The sequence below is a fragment of the Lagopus muta genome, chromosome 17, assembly GCF_023343835.1.
Source record: "Lagopus muta isolate bLagMut1 chromosome 17, bLagMut1 primary, whole genome shotgun sequence".
In the NCBI taxonomy this organism is placed as follows: Eukaryota; Metazoa; Chordata; class Aves; order Galliformes; family Phasianidae; genus Lagopus; species Lagopus muta.
Genome location: NC_064449.1, coordinates 6,644,277 through 6,668,610, shown reverse-complemented (window position 1 = coordinate 6,668,610; position 24,334 = coordinate 6,644,277). Strand labels below are relative to the sequence as shown.

Below are 24,334 nucleotides of genomic sequence, written 5' to 3'. Positions count from 1 at the left end.
CTCTGAAACGGTTCAATGTGATGCAGGTTTGACCTAAGCCAGAGAAATTTTCAGAGGCCTTTAATTGCTTTCAGACAGAGCAGGTTTTGGCAGTGTGTCCACAGCTATTTCAATTCCATGTTTCCCCCTCGCAGCCTTGGAGCAGTAATTCAGCACAATGAACCCGCTGCAAGCAGAGACATCAGTAAGCCAGAAGAGATGAGGGAGCAAATCCCTGCTTTTAGGCTCTGCTGAGGGGCTGAACCTGCAGTAGAGTTTCGCTTTCCCAAAGTCAAGTCTCAGAGAACCCAACCCCATAACAGCCCTTTAAAAAAACACTAAGTAGTGCCACAAAGGAGCCAATTCGCTGCTGGAAGCCACATTTCTCTCGATGTCAGCAATTCAGAAGAAACCCATCTGCAGGAAATGATGATGACTGTTTCCTTGGAGTGATGAGCAATTCCAGCTGTGCAGCCAGCAGCCAGCTCTCCCCTCACTTAACAGCAATTACCCTTCAAATCTGGAATCATATGCCCATGCAGAGACATCTCCATCCCATCCTGCTGCCATTGCAGCCTGGAAAAACCTCCTGAGAGGTGAAAGCCACTGCACTGTTTTGTCATTTCTAACGATGGAGAAGTGCTCATTATTTTCACACTGTAAACTATCAGCATGAAAAATGCACTTTTAGAGTGCCTGGCGTATTTGGCTCCTGCTTTTTTCTGTTCTGAGTGTTAATTAAGAAAAATAATACCAGATGTTTGTGCCATTGTTTCAGATGCTCAAACAACACCTTGAACACCTTCAAGTACGGTGATTCCACCACTTCCCCGGGCAGCCTTGCCAGTGCCTGTTTGGCAATGATGCACCATGTGTGGCTGAATTCAGTCTGTTCTGTCTGGTTTTGTCTTCAGACCTTGGGCTGAGCTGACAGTTCCCCATCACTGCTTCTCACCAGCATCTTCCCAGTCCTCCCAGTGGTGCTGCTGGAGCTGATGGGAGATTGGTTATGATTTAATCCAGGCTTTTAGAGGGGGGAAAAGAGAAAGTTTTGACAGTTCCATATATAGCTCTCTGACTCACCGATTTCATGTGTCAAACACCAAAGACGGGTTAAGTAGAATTAAGTTCTGGATTTGTTATAAATAGGGATTAAATAACATGAATATATTACATTTGCATGAAAATGCGGGCCTGATTCTCCAGTTTACCCCAGAGATTTTCACTGACATTTGGGGAACACTCACAGGTGGGTGAGGTCAGATGAGACCCATCCTAGTCTGACTGTTCCTTCAGCCACTTTTCAACTAGCCCAGGTGAAATAAAGAAATCTGTGTAAATATTGCTGAACTCGGGGAGGATTTACACTGGCTGCACAACTCAGAATATGGCCTCTAGAATAGTTTAAGCAGTTTTAATTAGACCCCAAATCTTCAGCTGAAGAAATAATTTCTCCATGTCAGTCAGTGCTAAATGTGTCTATTGAGTCAGGGAAGGTGGGTTAAAGCGAAAAAGCTCCAAAACTTACTTTTTTTCCTATTTCTTCTAGAAGATTACTGGATTCAGTTGTTACAGATGATCCTATCCTGCTCTGATTGCCATTCTGCTCAGCTGAAGGTCCATCAGACAATGAAGCCACACTCACTCAAAGCAGTCTGACAGCGGAGCATTGTTTGGGTGAAAACAGTTCCCTTTAGTAAAATAAATGCTTCTACAATGAGTGTGACAGACACGGACTCTACCAAATCAGACTCCTCCTCAATAGTTTAATTTACTCACTTGTCCATAACTGAACAATTGGTGCATGGAGAAGGAACACAAAGATGAATAATATGGAGTGTGTTTTGAAGCTGGACTAGTCCAAGCCCAGGGAAAGCAGCCACAATCTGCTCTCTTCCATGAAAGTCATTTCTAATGAAATGCATCCAGAGATCCTATCTGGAAGTAGCCTGGGAGTTGGTGGCTGGCTTGTTAGCTCATCAAAGTCTCCAGGATAATGAGGAGGCACCATCTCAAGAGCCACGAGCCGCTTAGGGATTTTGCTTGTTGCCTTGAACTATCCATATGGATGCAGTTGTGCAAAGCGGGATGCGGACACCCTTTGCTCATCCTCATCCCGGAGCTGAGTGAGCTACACCAGGGCTGCAGGACCCAGAATTGTGCTGCAACCTCCAACATTATCTTGTACTTCTGTCCCTGGGGATCTCGGGATAGAATCAAAGTCTGCAGACAGAAATGGGAATGGGTACCATGCGGGTTTATACCTGGTGTGCACACACCACCAGGACGATGTCACAGCACAGGCTTTGGTGATGTTTTCAGGGGTGGTTTCCAAATCATAACTCTTGGTGTGGTTCCCATACAGTCCCCATCCGTGTTGTGGTGCAGAGATGCTGCCATAGCAACCAGCCCAGCACCAGTTTTTTGATGCCCAGAACCGGGTTCCAGGAGGCCAAGGGCCAGCCGTTGGCCCTCCCCGCTCCATTCTGGGCCTCATCTTTCCTACACTTCCCACTGGAAACGAGATTTTCCTTAGAAAAGCAGCAGCCCCATTGCCTTGCCAGAGAGCAACGGCAGCATCCTGCAGCAGGGTAAGCACTGACAGCAGTGTCAGGGAGACAGGGAGAAACCCATGGATGCTGGAGGCTGCATGATCAGCCTTTGTGCCCTCCTCAGCTGGAGCTCTGTGGGGTGAAGCACTCCCTGCAGAAGTCATGTCTATGTACAACTGTTCCAATGCGCTTCCCTGAGGCTCTGGCTGCTGGTGTGAGGGGGCCTGGCCTTTCTGGGATTTCTATGGAAACCCAGGTACCAAGCAGGATGGAAGAGCTGGAACCATCTGTTCTCCCCCCTACTTATAAACTCAGTGAGAGGAGAGCGTTTGGTGATGACATCACAACAAATGCTCTCCTTTTATTCATCATGCTGCCATCTGTGACAGATACCTCATGTGCCAAGCATGCAAGTAGGTGCTCAGGGCAGGGCAGGATGGTGCAGCCTTGACCTCTGTGCCAGCACCACTGCAACTTTGTCACCAGACTTCATTTCTCCCCTTTGAAAACAGGTGGTCCCCAGGAAGGCTCCCTCCTCTCACCCTGAGGTCTCTGCAGAGCAAACAGTGAAGTTAGACAGGAAAAATGAAGAACTCAAAGGTAAAAACCAATTAAATATTCCAGCTTGGACTTCTCAGTGGAGTCAGAACCCAACCTGCAGAGCTAAATTCTATGGTGTGATCTGGACAGGACCAGACTTCCTGCCTCTGCCTCTTAGCAAGCTGCTGGGTGACTGTAGGGGCTGATCTCATCCCCTGCATCAGGCATGGGGCCATACCCTGAGATTTGGATGCTGTGGGAGACCAATACATCAATTGTTGGCACTGGTCAAGGCCAACACCTTGCTTTGTGGTGTTGCAAGGAGAGAATTCATGGCTTGTTTCCCTGGCTCAGTGTTTGGCATACTGATGGGTACTTAGGTGGCAGTGGAGGGTTGGAGACTGTGATGAGTAGCTGGGTATGTGTTAAAAAACTGAAGGTGGGGATGGCTTTAACCCTGAGTCCAAATGAATCATTGCTTGTATTTTCTAAAGTTACCAAACTTTCCCTTTCTGCAGCAGCTGAGAGGGTCCAGTTCAATGCACACACCATCAGACTTCCCTGTGACAGAAAGGCAGATACAGATGGAGTTCTACAGGCTGCAGAAACAGCTCCAGATAGCTGTGGAGAAGAGAAAATCTTTTGGTGCCAGCACGAGACGACAAATGCAAACTCAGGAGTGAGTACAGCTTCACTAGGCGCCATGGGCTCAGAAAGTCCCTCCATACCAAAACCTCTTGAGGACCTCAGCAGTGAGGTGGGACAAAGACCTATCCCAGCCTTGCAGGAGGGATGTGCTTCATGTCATTTATCATTCTACCTCTGCAGGAAAGAAATCCAGTCACTGAAGCAACAACACCAAGAGGTGTCATTAATGCTGAGCAAGATCAGGTCCCTGAGAAACGCGATTCACGATGACAGAAACTGCAAGGAGCTGAAATGCCTTCTGCAGACCAAGGATCAGTATGATTGTCTGATTAGAGATAGAAAAGCCCTGGTGTCTGAGCTGGACAATGAGGTGAGAACATCTGAACCACTCTCTGGCTCAGCATGGTACAGCAGAGCAGAGACGTGTGACTGGCAGCTGCTAGAGGTGCTGCAGAGCCGTCCATTAATAGGAGCCTCATAGCTGGGTTGACTTTGTTAGGACCTCAGGATCTCCTGGCTCTCATAACACTTCCACCAGCCTCAGAGCTCTCTAACTACCTCATGCTTCTTGTGGATTTATTTCCACTGTCAGCTGCTCTGTTCTGCCAAACATTTTCTTTCACTCATTTATGGAGTCTGTGTGAGGACTGCTATGAAAAAAAATCCATCCTCATTGCCTGTTCACCCTACACAGAGTGCTGCTGAGTTCAACACCTACTGAATTTCCCTCCAGATGCAGCTGCTTTTCCCTGGTGATGTGAAAATAAAGCAATTTCTCATTACAGTTTATGTTCCTGAGTGTGCAGAATGGGATCCTTTTGGATCAAAGATGCTTCAATAGCCATGAGCTCATTAGGGACACAGTTGCTGTAGTGCAGGTCAACAGAGGGTATTTTCTTTGGTTGAGTGTTCTGACAAAAATCCAGACTGTAGGGGTGGAGATTATACTTTGTTTTTCTTTTTTTAATTCTCTCTGTGCAGATCCTAGAGCTGCAAAAGAAGGTTGAAAGGCAAAATGTGATAACAAAGAAAGTGAAGCAAGCAAACTGCAGCAAATGGCTGCAAAACCAGACTCAGACACTGGAATTGCATCTGAACAACGTAAGCAAACATTTTGCAGAGTTTCAGGGCCAAGCTGCAGCCCATACAAAATGCTTTTTGATCAGTAGTAAGGGTAACAGTGCAGATGCATTTGGTTTTTACAAGCTGTACAAAGGACTCAGCTTGTTCCCTCACTGCTCCCAGAGTACCTGAAAAACTCCTTCAAGTTTGCTGACCCAAATGCAGCACTTGTTCCGTGCCAAGAAGCCTGAAGGCGTGCACCTGTTTTATGATAAAACTGAGCTGCCCAGAGCCACTTTACCTTGGGCAATGCCAACATCAGGTCTCTGTTATGACAAGCCTGGCTCACTGGTGCCTCACATGATTTGCAATGAGAACAGGGCAGGTCCTATATCTCATCTCTTTCTCTTGTGTTTGTCCTAGCCTTGATCAATGCCTTTCAGCAGAGATTCTGTACCAACCAGAGCTCTTTTACTTCCCTCTCCCCAGGTCACCGTGCGTTTTGATACCATCCTGACCACCAATAATAAGCTCCAAGAAGAGATCGAAAACCTTCGAATTCAGAAAGCCACTTTGGACAACTTCTACTCAAAGCTCCATAAGCACCTGGCCCAGCAGAAAAGGAGGATGGACACTGCCATAGAGCAGGCCACGCAGGCACACAAGCAGCGGTATGTGGCTCACTGAGTCTTCAGCAGTTCAGCATTGAGGGCAATTTCAGTGATTGCTGTCAATGTGAAGGGAAACTAATTATAATTCCTGAGAGAGGATTCACTGTTCTGCCAAGGGATGGGCGCTATCTAAAGGTTGGATGCCTGGTCCCTGAACAGACTGGTACTTCTAGAGCGTCACTTATTTCACCCATCCCAGATGTTGCTCATGATGGGATGAATTGCCCCATGGAACTGTCTCTGCTCTGAGTCCCACCTGACCTTACACAAGAACTTGGAGCAGAGGCCAGCTCTGGTCCTATATAGTCTGCCTACAAGAATACAAATCCCTCTACCCGCACTTCTTTCCACCTATGCATGATGCAACTCTCTGTGTGCAGGGTAGAGTACCTGGCAAGGATCACAGCCATGAATGAAAGGCACAGGCAAAACACTGCCCAGTACAACTTTGAGCTGCAGGAACGAGCACGGATCCGTGACCAGGAGAACAAGCTGAAAACCTTTGTGCTTGCCAAATATACAGATCGGTCTGAATTGGAGGAACAGGCCAAAAAGAAGGAAGGTATCACATACAAGAAATCACCTGCAGCTGAGGCTGCAAACCAGAGGTCTGCAAGGCCAGCAAGGAAGCTATTTGCAGCAGTTTGGAGCACTGCAACCCAAAGACAGCCAGGGCTAGGAGCACTGTTTGTCTTGGAGTGCCCTTGGTGCAGAAAAAGGGAAGGGGAAGCGGGAAGTGATTCCTATGTGCACCTATGGCTCCTTAAGTCCTGCTGTATTTGCCCATTCCCATGCAGACTGTGGCCTCTTTGCCTAATCTCTAGGCAGTACTGTGTTTGTTCTGATCCAAGTTCCCCATCTCCCCACTCATAGGCAGAGGCTCTTCCAGCAGAGATACACATATCTCAGCCTCTCTTTCTTCTCCTCCAGCCTTGAAGGCAGCCCAGCGCATGAAGCGAAGCCAAGGGGAAAGCTTTGAGAGCCGGGAGGTGACATACAAGAGACTGCTGGAGCTGGCAGAGAATGGGAATATTGACCAGCTCGTGGATGGTTTCATTGAAAAGGAGGGGAAGAATTTTGCCTACTTCAGCTACGCCACAGAGCTGAACAGCGAGATGGAGAAGCTGCAGCAAAGGATCAAGAACCTCCAGGTTTGTTGCAGTCCTGCTCTCAGGCTCTCCACACCTACTGCAGAAAACACATCAGGGTCAGGGTTGTTTTTTCCTCCTCCACGTGCCCAGCATTGCTGCCTGCACCAGGTTCTGACTTACAGACCATCTTAGATGAAAGCGAAGGGCAGCCAAAAAAAAGTACAGCTCCCAGATGCAGAGAAGTGCCTGCTCAAAGCTAAAAAGTGTCCCAATGCTGCCACCGTGTTTCCAGCAAAAATATTGCACGAGAAGGAGCTCAGGGAGCGTTAAGAGCTGCCTCAGCTCTGTGCGGAGCTGGCTGGAACAAGAAATGCTGCGTGTTGAGGAGTGGTCCCCAGGGGGGTCAGCTGGGGCGCCCCTGCTCCCAGGGCACAGGGATGATCCCCGGGCTCTGCACATCTGTTGGACAGGCAGCCACTGTCCTCTCCATGTGCTTCTGTTTGCACAGAATGAAATTGCTTTCTTCACAACTGACCAGGAGAACACAGAGACCAGCAGCCATCATGTCCTGAAGGAATTAGAGGTAGGATGGCTGGGATTTCCACCTGCAGAGATAGTGGGTGCTGATCTATCATAGAATACAGAATGGTTGGGTTGGAAGGGACCTCAAATCCCCCAGCCCCAACCCTGCCATGTGCAGGTTGCCCCCTACCAGCTCAGGCTGCCCAGGGCCCATCCATGGCCTTGGACACCTCCAGGGGTAGGGCACCCACAGCTCCTCACTATTCTGTCAGTGAAAGTCTGGTCTTGACCACGCTGCTCTGGCAAGTGACTGAAAAAGCTCTGAAAATGGGTAGAAATGGGCTGTCTCAGATTTTGATGGCAGCAGATCTCCTGCCAGCCCTGGTTTTTCAAAGCCTGGGGACCTTCTCTGTAACATGGAGAATGTGTGAGATCTCCTTCACAGATTGTTTTTCCCCCCACAACCTCTCCTGGGATATTTCCAGTTTCTAAACTGGAAATGGCCTGCACTGGGGTGGGAGGAAAGAGCAGAGAGCAGTTGTGACACCTCTCAGAACCTTTGCTGATAGGAAGAGCTCAGTCAAAACACCAAGAAAGCCAATGACTATGAAGACAGATGCAAAGAAAGCAGCAAAGTCCTTGGCCAGCTCAAATCTGCCATTGAGGTCCTGTTCAAAGAGAACAACTGTGATGCTACAAAGATCAGAGAGCAACTTGGAGACAAGGGGCAGATCACAGACTTGAATCTGATGCAGTATTTAGGTGAGTTGTGGTTCTGTGCCTCTCTGTCTCCCTTCCCCTTGCTCTTTTTCATTTTCATCCTTTTTTTTTGTCTCCCTGAGACCCATTGCACCCTTGAGGAATGTGAAATTCGGATACCAAATTCCAGGCAAACTCATGAGCTAACCTGGCTATATACACATCCCCAAGCCCCATCTTGGCTCTGGGCACAGGGCCCAACCTGGGGACCTTGTCCCTGAGGAGACCATCCGTCTGATGGCACTACCTGAGGGAAACCTTGCTGGGGAACATTTGTGGGCACTATGCTCCTTCTTATGCAGGTCTGGTGGAGAAGAAGACCAACGAGCTGCTGCTGATGGAGTCGATCCTGCTCTACACAGAGGCTGATGGCTCACTAACAGCCCAGTCCTTTGACAACCCTCTGCTGGGTGGCACCAAGCTCCTACATGGCATGGATCGTGCCCACCTCTGCCCACCACCTCCCGCTCTGCTAGGTGCCATTGATGCTGCTGATGCTTGTGAGTGGGTAGCAATTGGAGAGATCAATATGATGGGGAAAGGTATTTCACCAAAGGTGTAACATTAGAAAGATCAGCATGATAGAAAGGTGCTATAAAGGAAGAAGACTGCTTACCCATATCATATTCCAGGTTTGCAGGGGAAAGCATCAACCAAGGAGGGATCTCTAGAAAGAGATCCTTCCCCAATGCCAGTCAGCCTTTAAATGAGGTCCAAGGGAGGTGCAGCCAGGCTCCACCCCTTCCAATTATACAGATGAATTACCTTCATCTGTGGTCCCAGAGCTGACCGGGTCCTTTCCCCAGTTGCTCAATCAGTGCTTCAAGCTGTGACTCAACAGTTCCCATACAGAGCGTATGAGGGGGGAAGGAGGGACTGTGCCCTTACCATCAGCCCATTTGCAATGTTCTTCCGGCTCCCTGCTGGGTATGGCAGCTGTGTGATGAGGTGTGAGGGGGTGGCTGTTTTGTTTTGCAGTTGAGGCACCGCTGGACCACGCTCAGCTGCGTGAGCTGCTTCTCCCGAAATACGAGCAAGGCAGTGCTGTCAGAGCAGACAAGAAGGGGAGGAACGACATCAAGGCATGACAGCCTGGTGGTGCCGAGTTAAATAAACAGACCTGTCCTCAAACCTCTGTGCCTCTGCAGTGCCCAACCCAACCGTTGTTCTGTCTCCTGGAAGGAGCTCAATGCTTTAAGAGCTCTGTAGGTCGTATTTTGGCATGGCTTTGCCCTGGGATGGCACAGTGCCCTTCCAGCTGTCAACACACCACATCAGTGCATCCAGCCAACCCCAAGCACTGCTCACACACAGCAGTTGGATTTCCTCTCACCAAAATGCACTTTATTTTGTGTTGCTGCTGTTCTGGTTGTTATCCCCATGAAGAACAGCTTTGCACCTCCAGGGAGAGGGACAAAGGGAACCTACAGTGTGACCCACGTGGAGATGATCCCACAGTGCTAAACCCCAGTGTTGAATCCATGGGTTAGTCCTTCTCCTCTCCATGTGTGATGACGTGGACGAGGTTTTTGTAGTCAAGGTTGCCAGAGACGTCTGGAGGGAAGGCAGCAAACATCTGATCGATCTGCAGGAAAGAACCATGGTGAAAAGGGCACACAGGAAGGGTTTGGGGTTTGGCCAGGAGCTGGGGCTCAGGGCTCAGCCTGGTTCGCACAAGCTTTAGTGCATCTGCAGATCCAAGAGAATAAAGAGGGGCAAAGAATCACAGAATATCCCAAGTTGGAAGGGACCCAGAAAGTTCACTGAGTCCAGCTCCAGGCCCCATCTCTCTTGTGCCCTGCTCAGCAAAACTGCTGTGAGGTGAGAGGCAGCCAGTGGGGCTCTGGTGGGATACCATTTCTTGGTTTCTTGGGAATACATTTTTGCCTGCTCTGCCATTCCCTTTTAAATAGGAAACTGAGACCCCAAGCTGAGCACTGTGAGAGGCAAGAGGACCCAGCACCAAAGCAGCAGGTTCAACCCGTAGGAATGGGCAGGGATGGAGGGTGGGGGCAGGAGCACATACCTCTTCCTGGGAAAACCTCTCACCCTGCGTCATCAGCATTTCTTTGATGCTGCAAATGAGAGAGCGTGGTGGGTACTGGGGGGGCCTCAACGCAAACCCTCCCTCCCCTCGAACTCCCCTGCACTCACTAGGCAGATTTCAGCCCTTTGCCCTCTGGATCAAACACCTTGAACGCATTCAGGATCGTCTCCTCCGGGTCAGCGCCTGTGGGCAGCACATCCATGACCATTGGAAGCAGCGGAAGAAGCAGCCAGGAAGAGCCTCCTGCTTCCCACAACCCCCTTATGAAGTACACTGGGATTTAGAGGGTGAGGGGATTCTGCCTGAATGCTGACCCCCCTCATCCCTCCCATTTTGGTCACCGTGTGTGTCGACACGGAAAGGAGCAGATGTAGGGTTGTGGTGTGCCCACAGAGCAGGCTGTGTCACCTCCTCCCTGGCATCCAGTGCATATCTAATCTTTTGTGTGTATTTATAGAGCTCCAGGCAGAGGCCCTTGGGGCTGTGAGGCCTCCAGGAGATCTGCGGGGAGGCTGCATGCCTCAGCTTGCGTAAGTGATAAGGGATGCAGCTGGGTCACAGTCACACAGGGCACTGCAGGATCTCCTGTCCCCTCTTTTTGTGGGGACAGCAGCATCATGGCAGGATGCTTGCCTTGAATGGCTGGGACACAGATTTGCTCCTACTCAGCCTTGCTTAGACAACCTCTGACCCGTTCCTGGGCTCTGCACACCATGATCAACACTACCTGCATTTCCTCTGCTCCCCCCTGAACATCTGCAGGCACTTGGGGTCTCACCCTTAGGGATTGGAAGCCCCAGGAGCTGAGTGGCTTCCCCATATGGGACAGGACACAGTGGTGGTGTGAAGTGAGCACCTGCCAAGCCCACCCCTGCTCCCCAGGTTCCCTCTTACCCTTGAGTTTCTCCCCAAACATGGTGAGGAACACAGTGAAGTTGATTGGGCCAGGTGCCTCCTTGATCATCTCATCAATCTCCTCGTTTTTCACATTCAGGCGCCCTAAGAAAGAGCAGCGTTGGGTGAATGTCACAACCAGCTGCAAACTTGAGAAACTGAGCTGTGCTGCTTCGTTCCTCTGCCCCACTGTCCTAGGGATTAGCCTGATCTTCAGAAGATATTTTTGGGCAAAAATAGCAGTACTATGAGTCTCCTGGACCTGGTGACAAGGTCTTTGTTGTAATGATGAGGACAGTGGGAGATGTACCTGAACCTGGCTGTAATGGGTGAAATGAACAGGTCTGAATGCCTGAATCCTTTCACCTAAGTAAAAGGTAAAAGGCCCATTACCAGTTTGTGTTGGTCTCAGTGATGAGAGAGCCCAGTTGTGGCTTCACAGCTTCCTATGATTCCCATAAATCCTCCCTGTGCCCATAAACTCAGGGATGCTGCAGGATGGGAACATCTAGGTGCTTATTAAAGAGAAAACAAAGGGAACACTTGGCTCTGGGTAACCCAGGTGCAGGTTCTGTCTAGTACCTACATGGTCAAACACCAACTGCTCTGTGAGTTGCTCTGATTCACCACACTAACAAAAATGGTTTGGGGTCAGGTTTTCAGCAAAACACGCATAAGATGCACTTAACCACTAGGGCTTGGCTACACGAGGACTCACAGCTGGTTTTGCACTTAGTTGGTCTAATATGGTCAGAGCTGCTTGGAAGGAGAGGCTCCTAAATGGGGGCTCACCGAGTGCAGCAAATGTATCTCTCAGGTCCGCCTTGTCGATGAAGCCGTCTCGGTTCTGATCCATGATGGTGAATGCCTGGAAGCAGAGGAGGAAGGCAGGGAGCACAGGGAGAGCCAACAGCCTTCGCAAACGCTTCTGTACCCCTCACCCATGCCCCTCATCCTATGGCAGCCCAAGCCCAAAGCTGTGCCTTGCCCAAAGCCCTCTCACACCAAGATAAGATCAAACTGGGAGGATAACTCGAGCCTCCAACCATGGGAGCAAGCTCACAGGATGCTTTGAGGCAGCTCCATATTTAACAGTGTCACTGAGCTGTTATTCTCACTTTTAAAATAAAACAACTCAAAAAATGGGCACTTTGCCTCTTATTGCAAGCCAACTGTCATCGTACTCAAAGCACTGAGGAAAGAGCTGAAGGTCACATTGCATCAAGGGCCCCCGGTTGCTTCTACACAATCCACCTACCTCTTTGAATTCCTGGATCTGGGCCTGCTCAAACATGGAGAAGACATTGGAATTCGCACCTTCAATCCTCTTCTTGGCTTTCTTGGGTGCCTGCGGGGTTCAAGTATGTAGCACTCACTTACTGTCTTTTTATGGCGTGGAATAAAAGCATTGAACCACCCTGTGCTTAGTCATAAGTCCTTCATGGCAGTGCTTAGCAATAAGTCCTTCATGGCAGTGTGGGGCTGGTGCCTGGTGATTCCCCACGTGCTGCTCAGGCCTGTGGGCACGTGCAGCACTCTGAGCTGCTGAGGAGCATTCAGATTTCTGCTCTGAGTACAGATCTGTCTTCGCTTTCCTGACGAATTTGGCCAAATATTTCAGAGCAGAAAGGAGCTGGGTTTCCAATTTCTGCTTTCTCAGCTGTGGTGGATAAAGCAGTCTAGCCCAGGCTGAGATCTGCTCAGCCTCAGGAGCACGCTGCTGGCATTGCACATAGGGCTGTGGTCGTTGGATGTCTCCTCATTGCTCTGAGCCTCTCACTAAGAGCAAAGTGCTAATTAATGTATTTGCATATTTAAAAAAATGCCATCTCCTTGCACTGAGGTTTGAATCAACCAGAAACGCCCTCACTTTTGGTGAGCTGCACATCCATGCAGCTTTTTCCCTTCCAAAAATTAGGATTCTACCAAGAGAAAACACAGCAGGAGGGCTTTAGGGACAGAATTGCCCTTTCCCTAGCTGCATGGGGGAAGAGAAAAGAAAAAGACAGCATTTGCCCCCAAACAGCCTCTCTGCCAGGAAGTTCTGCAGAGTGCTACCAACATAAGAGACACCTCTCTGCCCTCACTTGTCCTTGCAGGATGCTTTACATCTGCTTACCCCAGTATAGGGCTTACCCATGCTTACCCCCTCGGCCATCAGACCCTGCAGCTTCCCTCACTCTCTGCCCACTAACGCCATCCCAATAAGAACACAGTGCCACAGACTCTGCCTGTTCCCACTGTGGCTCCCAGCACTCACCATGGCTTCGCAGAGGTGCTGGTGGTGCTGCAGGAGGAATCTCAGAGGCAGTCCCTCTTCTCCCCTGGACTGAAACAATAAATACACCCCATTCCAGGCTAAAAATAGCCCCATGCCCACTTTTGGCTGTAATAGGTAAACCAGCCACCCCCAACCCTCTTGTCTCTGACTTTCTCCTCCTCTAATCTGCAGTAAGCTTGCTGTTGTCACTGGTGGATGTGACATGTGAGACAGAGGCTTTCAAGGTTAGCAGCACACCAGGAGGCCCTGCAGCTCCCACGAGCTGCCACTTGAGAGGGCAGAGGCTGTGCTCTTCCCCTCTGCAGGGCTGCTGTGGGGTTATCTGGCCCAGCACTGTGCCCCCAAATCACGGGGCAGTGCCTCCCTTTTGCTTCAGGGTGGAAATGCCCCCTCATTCTTCATAATAAAGAAGCTGCCTTATATTCCCTCACAACCAAGGGACAGGGATGTTTTGCCAAGCATCTCTAGGACCTACTGCATCTTCTGAATGGGAAAACTGGGCTCTGCTTAGCTGCTAAAGAAGGAGGAGCCCTGGATACAATGGGGACCCGTCACTTGTGATACTCCAAGAGCCAGAACCCATCCAAAAGGGGCTGGATGAGGCTGGGGATGGATGCTGAGCTCCCACAGCACGAAGATCCCCTGTATCACTCCCCACTGGGGCAGCTGTCACCCATTCAAGCCAAGTGCTTGCTCAGCCCTGGCTCTGCCATTAACTCTCCCTGTCCCAGCTGCAGGTGGGTTGGATCTGTGTGTGTTTTGCCTTTGGTATTTTTAGGCATGCTGAGGCAGATAGGAGAGCAGGGAGGGTTGGGACACGGCTGCGAACAAAAGGGGCCTTGAAAGTGGATCCCAGAGCTCAGGGCTCTGTCTGGATGCTGTCCTTGTTCTTCCAAAGGACACAGATGCCGCAGTTGATCCCTGGCACTCTCACCTCCACACCGCTCCAGCAGTCATAGACTGAATGAGGCTTATGCTAAGACTGAGATAGATTCTGGGATGTTTTCTCGGTTCTGTCTGAGCCAAAAGACAGAGGGAACAGTAGAGATGGGCAGAGCAGGGTGAGCAGCAGTCCAGGGCACGCGGGCATGGCTGGGATCAATCACAGCACAGGCCCTCGTCTGCCAACTCCAGCTGAATCCATCGGCCAGCCAAGCCCAATTACCTTAATTTGTGGCATTAAGGAAAAATCCATAAGCATCAGGGAAGTGATGTGCAGTGGTTTAAACAGGACCAGTCGCTCATGGAGCCACCGGCGCCTCTTGGGCGCTGCCCATTGCTGGCTGTGCATCCATGTTGGGGCAGTACAGGAGGCAGCCCCGGGGCTAGGGAGAATTCCCAAATTATATTGTTTTGGGGAGCCTGGAAGAGGTTAGGCTTTGGCCTGTCTCTGCTGAATGCCTTTCTTTGAGTGGGGGCTTCAAAGGACTTCTGCATGCAAAAAGGCTGAGCACAGCCCCAGCACTCTGGCTGGGGGTGAGATGCAGATGGCTGTGAGCGTTCTGCTATCATCTGTAAGACGGCGCATCTGCTCTGCTGTGCACTTCTCACTGGCAGACATCCTCTGTGCTTCATGGGCCAGATCCTGCCCTGCAGTGAAGAGTGGAGTCTGATCTGGGTGCTTGTTGGTCCCTTCCCTGCTGTGGGTGCTGGGGACTTAGCGACACACAGAATAAAATATCTATATGGATACGTATATATGGAGAGAGAGAAAGAGAGAGAGAGAGAGCTCTGTAGTGAACAAAAGAGCCATTGGAATAGTGGCTGCAGCCTGTGAATGAATGGATGTCAGGGAATAATGCACCTATCTGTGCAATGGCAGAATCAAGCATCGTCCCCGCTTATCTGCCCAAGAGCCTGTGTTGGACATGAAAAAGCCTTTCTAATTAATAGGACAGCCCCTCTTGAGCTCGATAAAAAATGGAGTCAAAAGCATTTGATTAACCCCAGCTCTCTGCAAGGCTCCTGAGCCCTATGTGTGCCCACAGCCAATAATGGGGACCCCCAGCACCAGAACTGCTTATTTAGGGGATCTCAGAGCCAGCCCCTGCCCTGCCAACCTGCTTTCCTTCTGCATACCTTTTCCTCCAACCAACATTTTGTTTCTGCCATCAGATCCATTTGACTAACCTAATACATATGTATACATGCTGGTGCATTCCCATTCAAACCAATGTAAATTACCTTTGACCAATACATTTTCCCAGGAAATCAATGCATTTTAACACTGGATAATATTTATGAAATTGAATTTTTTATTGAAGCTAATGCAATTCGCCTCTATATTATGCATTTTTATTAAACTAATGCATTTTAAATTAAACTGTTGTATATTAACTACAATGGCTGTTGGTACTTACAGTAAAATAATATATGTTTGCTGAAATCAATACATATTCCAAACCCAGGGTTTTCCAGTTAACAAGGCTGTATCAAATATAACAAATGCTTGTAGCTGCTTAATGTGATGCTTATATACGCTGGCTGCTGCATTTGTTTATTGGTAATGATTACTTTCCAAGGGAGAGAGCTTATTAAAGGTAGAAAGACAGATTTCCATGCAGCTGGTGGTGACCACCGCTTGTCCAGCGTTAGCCACAGGAGAAGGCAGTGAAGATGACCTGAGTGAACGCCACCTCCCCGTGCTTCCCATGGCATAGGGAAGTGACAGGGACGAGGACGATGCCACTGTCCCCACGGTGGGGCTGTGCCCATGCTGCACACAGGATGCGGCAACAGCAGTGGCGTTGATGGTGGAAAGCCATGAACCATGGCGTTCCGCGTCCCTCCCCGTGTCCCTGTGCGTCTCTCCCCGTGTCCCCTCCTGTCCCTCCGTGTCACCTCGTGCTCCCCGCAGTGTCACCCGGCGGGACGCGCTGCAGACCCCGAGATGGCCGCCAGGTGGCGCCATTGTAGCGGGCGCAGGGCGGGCACGGCCCGGTGCCGGCGGGGACGCAGGAGAGGGCAGGGAGAGGAAAATGGGGGGGGGGGGGGGGGTTGGGGTGGAGAGGAAAGAGAGAGGAAAGGGGAAGGGGAGAGGGAAGAGAGAGAGAAAGGAGAGGGAAGGGAGAGGGGAGAGACAGAGGAAGGAGAAGGAAGAGACAGGGAAGAGAGAGAGAAAGGAGAGGAAAGAGAGAGGGAAAGAGAGAAGACAATAACACCCTTACACAGCTGCACAGCCTGCTGTAGGGTTGATTTCTGCTTTCCCAGGCCAGAGGAGGCCAGGACACTGCAGAAAGGCATGAGGCAGATGGGGGGGCAGTGGGGGGTGGGACCCCTTCAAGGATTTCCCAGAGCCCAGGACACAGTTCTTGTTGTGCTGCCTTCCCTGAGCATGGGATGGGGACTCCGCAGCTGTGTGCGGGTCTGCAAGGACCACTGGCTGAGTAACAGAGCTCTGAGCTCGGGGCTGCCTCAGCCTCATGGCCTGCCGTGTCTCCGCTCATCACAACGGCACTGGTTTGGCTCTATGTGGGTCCTCGTGTCCCTCTGCCCACCCTTGGGACAAAGCATCCACGGCTGGGAGGAGGCTGGCACGTGGCACTCACTGCCCACGCTGCCTAATGGGGTCAGATCACCGCACAAAGGATTTATCGGCCGGATCACAAACGACAGGAAGGTGAGAATAAATTAACGCCTGAAATGGGAGCGTGCTGAAATCCAACATTTTTTTTTTCCCCCCCTCAAGTATGCAGAAAATCCCCTTCCATATTTTAATTAAAAGCCTTTCAAAAGAGGAGGTGAGGGGCTGCCATTTACAGCGGGCTATTGTCAGGCACACAAAGCAAAGCCATTCTGGAGACAAACTGATTTATTAACCTGCATCCCGCAGTGCTGCCAGGGCTGGGGGGACCTGATGCCCCCCGCTGCCCTCGAGGTGGCCAGGGACCTGGCTCAGGTGTGGGGCACAGCGTGACACTGTCCTCTTCCTCCTGGCTCCCACTGAGTTAGGAACGATTTGGCCGAAGTGAAGCATTCCTCCCAAGCCCACAATTTGATTTGCTCACTGGGGATGCCACATTAGTTTTTACTTCTGATTTATGAGCTGGCTCTTCTGTAATTGATGGGCATGAGATCAGACACGAGCAGCATGAGCCATCCCAGGCCACCAGCAAGGTGACACAGGGAGGACACCAGCAGGCATCGGTACCGAAGAGCAGAAACTCAAGAGAGGTAAACTTGGATGCTCAACCTGGTCTCCTAGAATCTTTAAGGCTGGAAAAGATCACTAAGTCCAACCCCAACCCACCATGCCCATTAACCATGTCCCTCAGTGCCACATCAATACAATGGGCACAGGGTGGGCTCAGGGCTGTGGGTGCTGGCTGGCTCTCCCAGACACAGAGTATTGCAAATCTTTTTGTCAAACTCTGATGTCCTGTTTGCTTGTTCTCCTGCCCAAGGTGTTCTGTGATGTTGGGACTGCAGGCAGTTCTGTGCATCTCTGAGTGGGGGTGAGAGGTGAGAAGGCTGAGGTAGAAGAAATAAGAGGACCCTTTAGCAGGTTCTGTGTGATAGGACAAGGGGGAATGGTTTAAAACTAAAAGAGGGGAGATTTGGAATGGATATACAAGGAAGAAGTTTTTACACTGAGGCTGCACAGAGAAGTGGTGGTGCCCTATCCCTGCACACAGCCACAGTCAGGGGACAGGGCTGTGAGCACTGATGGAGATGTGGGTGTCCCTGTGCACTGCAGGCAGTGGGAGCAGACAGCTCTCGGGCCTCCCCATGGCTGGATGAGAGCCGAGCTCCTACTTGTGCACGAGGTGCATCACATCCCACCGACCGCTCCCTGCTGGGGTCACTCAGATGCCGGGCTTGTCTGCTCAACCCCCTACCTACAAGCCCCAGCAGGGCTGGGAGAGCAATAGCAGGGTACTGGCGGGCAGATTTTGTGCTTGCTTTACTGCAGTAGCTGCCCGATGCCCACCTCAAGCCGTGTAGCATTTCTCTTTATTTATTTATTGATTTTCCCCCAAACCCCGCAAATCACCGGGAAAACTTCCCCTCGGGGAGGGCCGCCCGGGTCTGCGCTAACAAAAGAGCGGAGCGCTGCGGGGCGGTGGCAGCAGCTGTGCCCGCGGCTCCGGGCCGCCCTCCGCCCGCCCCGTCGGGACCGGCGCGGCGCGGGGCGGGTCCGGGCGGGCGACGGGGCCGGCGCTGGGCCGGGCGCTGGGGGCAGCGTGCCCCCCCCTTATTTCTCCTCCCCCCCCCCCCCCCCCCCAAAGATGGCGGCGGACGTGGGATCGATGCTCCGGTATCGGACGCGGTTTGATGTCCGCCGGCTCCAGGTTGGTGGCGCGGCGGTCCCCCAGAGCCCCAACCCCGGCGGGGGTTCGGCGGAGGGGGGGACCTCCTCCAGCCCTCCCCCCCCGCTGCTCGCCGTCCCCTCCCTCCTCCCGCCCTTCGCCATCGATAGGTATCAGAAATTGATCCCCGGTACTCCGCCGTTCCGTTCCTCCGCCGCTCTTTGTTCGCACGGAGCAGCGCATGGAGCCGCCCGAGGTGACAGCCCCGGGGGCGGGCGGGGGGGGAGGGGGGATGGAAGGCTGAAGTTGCGGGGAGCGGCGGGGTTCGCTGCCGCCCCGTCGTTAAGTTTGGGGGATCCCCTCCCCAGCCCCCTCGCAATGCCGGTGTTCAGCCGGTAATTGTCATTGCCAGTTGTCGGGGAGCGATGCGGCGGTGGTAGTGGAGATGGAGAGAGGGAACGGAGCGGGAGGAGGATGCGATGCGCTCGGGGTTGGCTGGAGCCCTCCTGCGCTCCCATTGTTATTGGGGTCGGGGAGAATCGGAGCGCGCACATTTGCAGCCCCGCATGTCGCTGAACCCAATTGGCGGTGGGAGGTTGAGTCCGGTCCTGAGAGCTCTCTCGGAGCTCCGGTTGTCACCTTGTGATGGATACAGCGCCGACAGAGAGATCCTTTGTGGTCCCGCTCGGGTCACCCGTACCGTCCCCGTCGGGCTGTGAAATTAACGGTGAGTCCTTTGTTAACATTGATGACCTGAGAACAAACCGGCGGTGTTGACAATGTGTGACTTCCATGGGCACGCAGCTCGTGGAGAGCCGGGCAGCGACACAATGGCTCTGCGAACGCCGCGTAATGGGATGAAACCCAACCTGGAGCCGCCACAAAAGCCGAAATGCTCATTTACATGGATATTAAAAGGGTTTATCCCTCCTGGAGATCACGGAGTTGAAAACGCGGCGTGTTTCATGGGGGAGTCAACAAATTTCAATGTGCTTTTGTAAGGCTTCGGTGCTGTATCAACAGTTCCAGCATTTAATACGTTTTGGCTTTTAAACAGATTATGCACTACAGCCTCGATCGCCAGCCCCAAAAGTACTGCAGGTAGCACGGCCACCTCTGCTCATTTATGGCATTGTGGTCAGAAGGGGATTAGGGGGATGAGAGCTCAGGATATAAAAGCATTCCTGGGTGCATCACGCTAATGACTTTTCCTGGGTGCGTGCAGAACCTTGATTTAATAGTAAATATTGGCAGTGACTTTTTTTGCAGGGTGGAAGGTAGGTGGCTGGCAGCCCCAGAGAGCGGTGGCAATGGGAACGATGGCCGTGGGGACGAGTGGCCATGGGGAGAGATGGCACTGGGTGATGGTGGCACTGGGGAGCGGTGGTGGCACGGAGTCGTGGGCAGGCAGCTGCGCTGCGGGATCACAGTGGGAAAGGTGACCTTGTGCCAGCTTGGCCTGGTGCCCTCCGTTAATAAAAAAACAACAAAAAAACCCCAAAACAACCCAGAAGGGAAACAATCCGTTTATTCTTTTTCTGAGAGCTTTTTTTTTTTTTCTTTTTTTTTTTTTTCGTTGTCTTTATTTCTTGGGCTTTAATGCGTGGGGCTGAGCTGGCCTAGGGCTTGCTGGGAACGGCGGAGTTTGAGCAGCCCTGATGAATGGTGGGCATATGTAAAACACGCAGATAATGCGCTGCGCGGCGGCACTTTGATCGAAGCGGCATCGAGCCCTTTTACAGCAAATAGGCTCGGAAATGAGGAGAGATAAAATTCTATCAAAGATAATACCTGGCATATTTCACTGGGTTATGAGATTGTTTTATTGTGTACATTACTAATGCAGTATTTTTTTACAGCTTTCTTGTGTATAATAGTCATAACGGGATTCATACCTTTATTTTGCTCTGTGCTTTAATTTGCTTCTGCTTTACGACGTTGGGTTGAGGGCTGTATGGATTACACGCACCGTGCTGCTCTCACTCATTCCGTGCTAAACCAGCAAAAAAAGAAAACAGGAAGAGTTGAGAGCTGCTGATTTGGGCTAAAAAATACACGAGTGAGGGGAGAGAGACTGATTAGAGCCATCTTTTATCAACGGCTCCGCATCGCATCATGCAGATTAGCACTGGGGCTGTGTTCCCCAGTACAAGGATGCTGACCCTGTGCAGACTTGGGCAGAAAGTTGGGCGCCCGACGTCGCGTTTGAGGAGTTTGGGGAGGAGGGAAAAGAATGTGGATGTGATTAAAATATTATAACCTTATGATATTCTGAAGTGCATAAATTTTACATATCAGCTACAGAGGGAGTTTAGACATCCATTAAATGATATGACAGCTTGACTTATCTAAATGTGCTATCATTTAACAATGTGTCAAAATTCTTCTTTATATAGATGACAGCAGTAAATAAGCTATCAGTCCTCTTGGTTGAAGCTTAATTCCTGCAGCCTGGACGAGGAAACTCGCTGTGCTGTTGTGGAGCAGCCCCCAGCACGGTCGCCCCAGTGGAGTCTGGGAAGTTTTTGGGGTCTTCCCTTCCTCACTATGTAATTTGGGGCTCTGAAGGTGAGCTGGAGAATCACAGAACCATAGAATATCCTGTATTGGAAGGGACCTACTAGGATCGTAGAGTCCAGGAGCCCTGCCATCCTACAGTTGTGATGGTGGTCAACTGCATGAGTCCCGGAGTTCCATGGTGGGAACAGAGATGATGCTGCCCATCCCCTATGAGTGTTGGTATTTCTCCTGAGAGCTCTCAGGGCCACCCTGCTCCATTACTGAATTGTGAATGTGGTTTGGCTTTTCAGTGGTTCCGGCTTCTACCCAAGGGTCCAGGTGGGACATGGGCGGCGTTGAGGAAACGAATGCAAATTTTGGAGCAGTAGAAGTGACAAAGGTTCTCTGCAGGTGTCTGCCTTGTGGCTGGGTTTTGTGGTGTCTAAGAGGTGTGTACTGCTCCGGACACGTTTCCAGTGAGCAGGGGATTTATAAGTGGTTCTCTTTCATGTGGATTCTCTGCTGTCTAAAGCAGCTGTGCTTTGTAGTCACATATGTGTAGAGATGGCGGCGGTGTTTCTTGCTCTGTTTTCATATTAATCAAGGTCTACAGTAACCAGCAGTTCTGTTCCTCCCATTGCCATGGAGCCTCGACTGAATCATAGACTCACAAAGTTTGGAAAAGACCTCAAAGACCACCAAGTCCAACCCCAAGCCATCACCCCAGTGCCCACTGACCACGTCCCTCAGTGCCACATCCCCACGTTTCCTGAACACCTTCAGGGACAGTCACTCCACCACCTCCCTGGGCAGCTGGGCCAGTGCACTGGAATGCTCCCACCACTGCCAGTGGGCAACTGGAGCTCAGTGTGCCCTGTGGAAACCTTGATGGCTGGAGGCCCTGTGGTCTGGATGTCACCGTAATTTCATTCTGCAATACCTGCTGTTTGGTTTTATGATCGGCTGAAAGTCAGACCCTGAAGTTCCCGAAGTGTAATGTGGGTTTTTTCCTGTGGCTGAATAATTGAGATGCTGCCAGACAAGAAGAGAGCTGCAGAAAATGAGAGTTTATCTTTAGCTCTGCAGCTCTCACTTTAGAAACTGGTGACCCCAATTCCAGCTTGAAGAGTGACTTCTTCCCTAATTAATAAATCCATTAATTAATTGTGTGCGTGCTGCAGCCCATTAGAGATATACGCGCTGGCCTCCTGATCCAGTTTAGTGGATTGTCTCTGTAGCCTCAGAGGGGGGAATAAAAAAAAGAGATTGTGACCAAGAGGCAAATAGGGATGGGGATGAAAATATAATTTGATCCCATGGGACGGGAGCAAAGGTTTGCAGCCCTGTGACCTCCTGCTTATGGAGCCAGGATGCCCAGGAGAGCTTTGAGGTTTGCCATGCCCACAGTATGTGGGGCTGCTGGGTGGGTGTTGTGGCTCTGAGCCCGCATGCAGGTGGAGCTGAATGTTAAAGCGCTCAGTGATCCGAATTATTATTTATGACCAGATTAAGCAAACAGCACGCTCCCAGCCTGCGAGTCCTTTAGGAGGTGCTTGCTTAACTAGATAACCTCAGCGGAGCATGGAGAACCAGCTATTCATCTCCCTCCATATGTTGGCACAGGAGCTGCTCCCTTCAGTTAATTTTTCTTGCTGTCTGCAGAGACTTCAAATAAAAATGCAGGCATAATTGTTGTGTGCTCCGGTCCCACTGCTCCTGTTTTCTCTGCTGAACGTAAACTTAGCGGTTGGCAAGAGAAACAGCAGCGCTGAATGCAGAAGCCGTGGCTCAGCTGGGAAAGGAGCCTGTGGCTTTGAGTTTGAAACGTTCTATGCTTTTCCCCTTTTTTGCCAGCAAAAGGAAATGCTCCTGCGATCACGGTGCTGCCCCATGGGCCAGTCCCATTGCTCTTAGGGCATCACCATGGGACAGCCTGACCAACAGGAACATCCTGCTCCCTGCTCTGAATGAAACTCATTTGGGTTCAGCACAACGCGATGTTATGGCAAACATTGCTTTCCTGGAGATGGAGGGCAATGGGCAGCACAGTGCAGGCTGCCTCTACCTGGAACAGTTGCACTGAGCTCATCCATCCCCCCAAAAGGCTTCGGGAAGGTGGTTGGAACATTTTGTACCATCCTGCTCCTATTATAGAAAGATGTAATTCCCCAACTTGGGAGATAATAAGCAGGTATTGACTTCTGCTGAGGTCATTATCAAGATTTATTCAGTCAATATGGCTTCTCAGGTCAATAAATCTTGAGGTTGATAAAGGAGGAATATATACTTGCAGACTTTATTAAAAAGTTTTCCCTTTCTGTAACAATTCCTAGTGTTTGTGGTGTTAGCATCCACCACTGAGTGCTCTTTAATCACCCTTTTTTTGCAGTTTCCAGCACGTTTTGCAACAACAGCAAAACCAAAGCGGGAGGAACCAAACCCTGTTGGCATCAACGTGCCATTCTCCATTGCCAGCCTGCACCCTTGTGCCTCAGTTTCTCTGCTCATGGGCAGAGAACTGAGGTTTTGGGGTCACGCATGGGAACACAGCCATATAGGGAGGATGCATGGGCACAATGAATTTTAAGTTGAATTTCCCAGTTCCATGCACACTAGTGTTGGCATAGATGCACGCACCGAGGACGTCTTCCAGAGCTTTTTAATATGGCCTCGCTGTGTAATTTTTTCTTTTTTTTTTTTACTAGTTCAGTGCAACATTTAATGATTTCCCCAAAGCTCCAACAGGACCCCAGAGTATTGATGGAGCTGCGGTTTCAGTGACTTGCTGCTAACACATGGCTGTTTTCGTATTAATTGATGGGTGTTGCACATGCTGGTGACTTCTTCTGCAACACAGGTTTCTAAGAAAGTAAATAACCCATTGGAACCCCATGTAAATATGACTCCGGTGGGAGCCACGCCGTGCGTCAGCCGCTCCAAGCGTGCTGCGGTTGCCTTGGGTAACGCTGGTGCAGTTGTATGCTGAAGTCAGGACCTCAGGCTTCCTTTGTTTTCCTCCGTCAGGAGAGCATTCGTGCAACATTACCTGGTGCTGCTGATGTGCTGTGTAAGCAGGGCTGCTCGGCTCAGAGGGGTCTGGGGAGCACCGCGACCTGGCTGTGCGTTGGTGCTGCAGGGAGCGGTTCTTCGTTATTTATCATGGGGTGGTTTGCAAACATTGCTTCATCCCTGGGAGCCGGGTAATCATTACCCTGTTTGTCCCCTGGCTTCTTGGCTAACAGATGGATGGAGGCGGGTGGGAGCAAGCTGGGGACTTTTCAGCTGTAGAGACCAAACACTGGGAACTTTCTGCCCACGGACCAAGCAGGGTTGAAAGAAGAAGCATTGCTAAAACCCAAAGTGAAGCATGTTGGCCAGGTAGGGTTTAAAGAAAGAACATTGCTCCAATCCCCGTGGGTACATTCCCCGTTGGTGTGTGTGCTGGTGGTGCTGGCATGCAGGTGTCCTGCAGAGGGATGCTCTTGGCGACCGCCTGCCCGCTGCTCCTGTGGCTCTGCCATCTCCCCAAGGGCCTCGACT

General features: G+C 50.9%; 3 protein-coding genes across 10 annotated transcripts in view; 2 read left to right on the top strand and 1 right to left on the bottom strand.

The window, feature by feature from the left end:
• Window positions 1-3,077: 3,077 nt before the first annotated feature.
• CCDC63 (coiled-coil domain containing 63) lies at window positions 3,078-8,912 on the top strand. Its single transcript, XM_048964417.1, has 10 exons — window positions 3,078-3,750; window positions 3,900-4,089; window positions 4,701-4,820; window positions 5,271-5,452; window positions 5,833-6,014; window positions 6,383-6,603; window positions 7,052-7,126; window positions 7,635-7,827; window positions 8,127-8,324; window positions 8,803-8,912. Exons 1-10 carry the CDS (start codon window positions 3,539-3,541, stop codon window positions 8,910-8,912), a joined length of 1,683 nt encoding a protein of 560 aa, XP_048820374.1. The 5' UTR covers window positions 3,078-3,538.
• Window positions 8,913-9,141: 229 nt separating this feature from the next.
• MYL2 (myosin light chain 2) lies at window positions 9,142-13,151 on the bottom strand. The gene is made up of 7 exons (XM_048964093.1): window positions 13,026-13,151; window positions 12,024-12,113; window positions 11,558-11,633; window positions 10,766-10,870; window positions 9,979-10,054; window positions 9,851-9,899; window positions 9,142-9,409 (listed from the first exon to the last, which is right to left on the bottom strand). The coding sequence occupies exons 1-7, from the start codon at window positions 13,137-13,139 to the stop codon at window positions 9,311-9,313; spliced, it is 609 nt and encodes a 202-aa protein (XP_048820050.1). The 5' UTR covers window positions 13,140-13,151; the 3' UTR covers window positions 9,142-9,310.
• Window positions 13,152-18,265: 5,114 nt separating this feature from the next.
• Window positions 18,266-24,334, top strand: part of CUX2 (cut like homeobox 2) — a 53,356-nt gene continuing 47,287 nt past the window's right edge. For 6 of the 8 annotated variants that reach the window (XM_048964584.1, XM_048964583.1, XM_048964580.1 and 3 more), the window contains exon 1: window positions 18,266-18,337. In XM_048964584.1, coding sequence (XP_048820541.1) covers window positions 18,275-18,337 — 63 coding nt within the window. In that variant the 5' untranslated portion in view covers window positions 18,266-18,274. Of the gene's footprint in view, window positions 18,338-18,465; window positions 18,552-24,064; window positions 24,173-24,334 lie in introns of those variants that run through there. The other 2 variants (XM_048964581.1, XM_048964582.1) reach the window with 2 other exon arrangements.

What these genes read in the sequence shown, in the direction of transcription:
- CCDC63 (XM_048964417.1), top strand. Translation starts at nt 3,539, where the DNA reads ATGAATCATTGCTTGTATTTTCTAAAGTTACCAAACTTTCCCTTTCTG. An exon ending in ACAGGCCAAAAAGAAGGAAG is followed by an intron (nt 6,015 to 6,382) that starts GTATCACATACA and finishes CTTCTCCTCCAG; the next exon opens with CCTTGAAGGCAGCCCAGCGC. An exon ending in CATTGATGCTGCTGATGCTT is followed by an intron (nt 8,325 to 8,802) that starts GTGAGTGGGTAG and finishes TTTGTTTTGCAG; the next exon opens with TTGAGGCACCGCTGGACCAC.
- MYL2 (XM_048964093.1), bottom strand. Translation starts at nt 13,139, where the DNA reads ATGGGGCTATTTTTAGCCTGGAATGGGGTGTATTTATTGTTTCAGTCC. An exon ending in AGATCCAGGAATTCAAAGAG is followed by an intron (nt 11,634 to 12,023) that starts GTAGGTGGATTG and finishes CTCTGCTTCCAG; the next exon opens with GCATTCACCATCATGGATCA. An exon ending in AGATACATTTGCTGCACTCG is followed by an intron (nt 10,871 to 11,557) that starts GTGAGCCCCCAT and finishes GCTCTTTCTTAG; the next exon opens with GGCGCCTGAATGTGAAAAAC.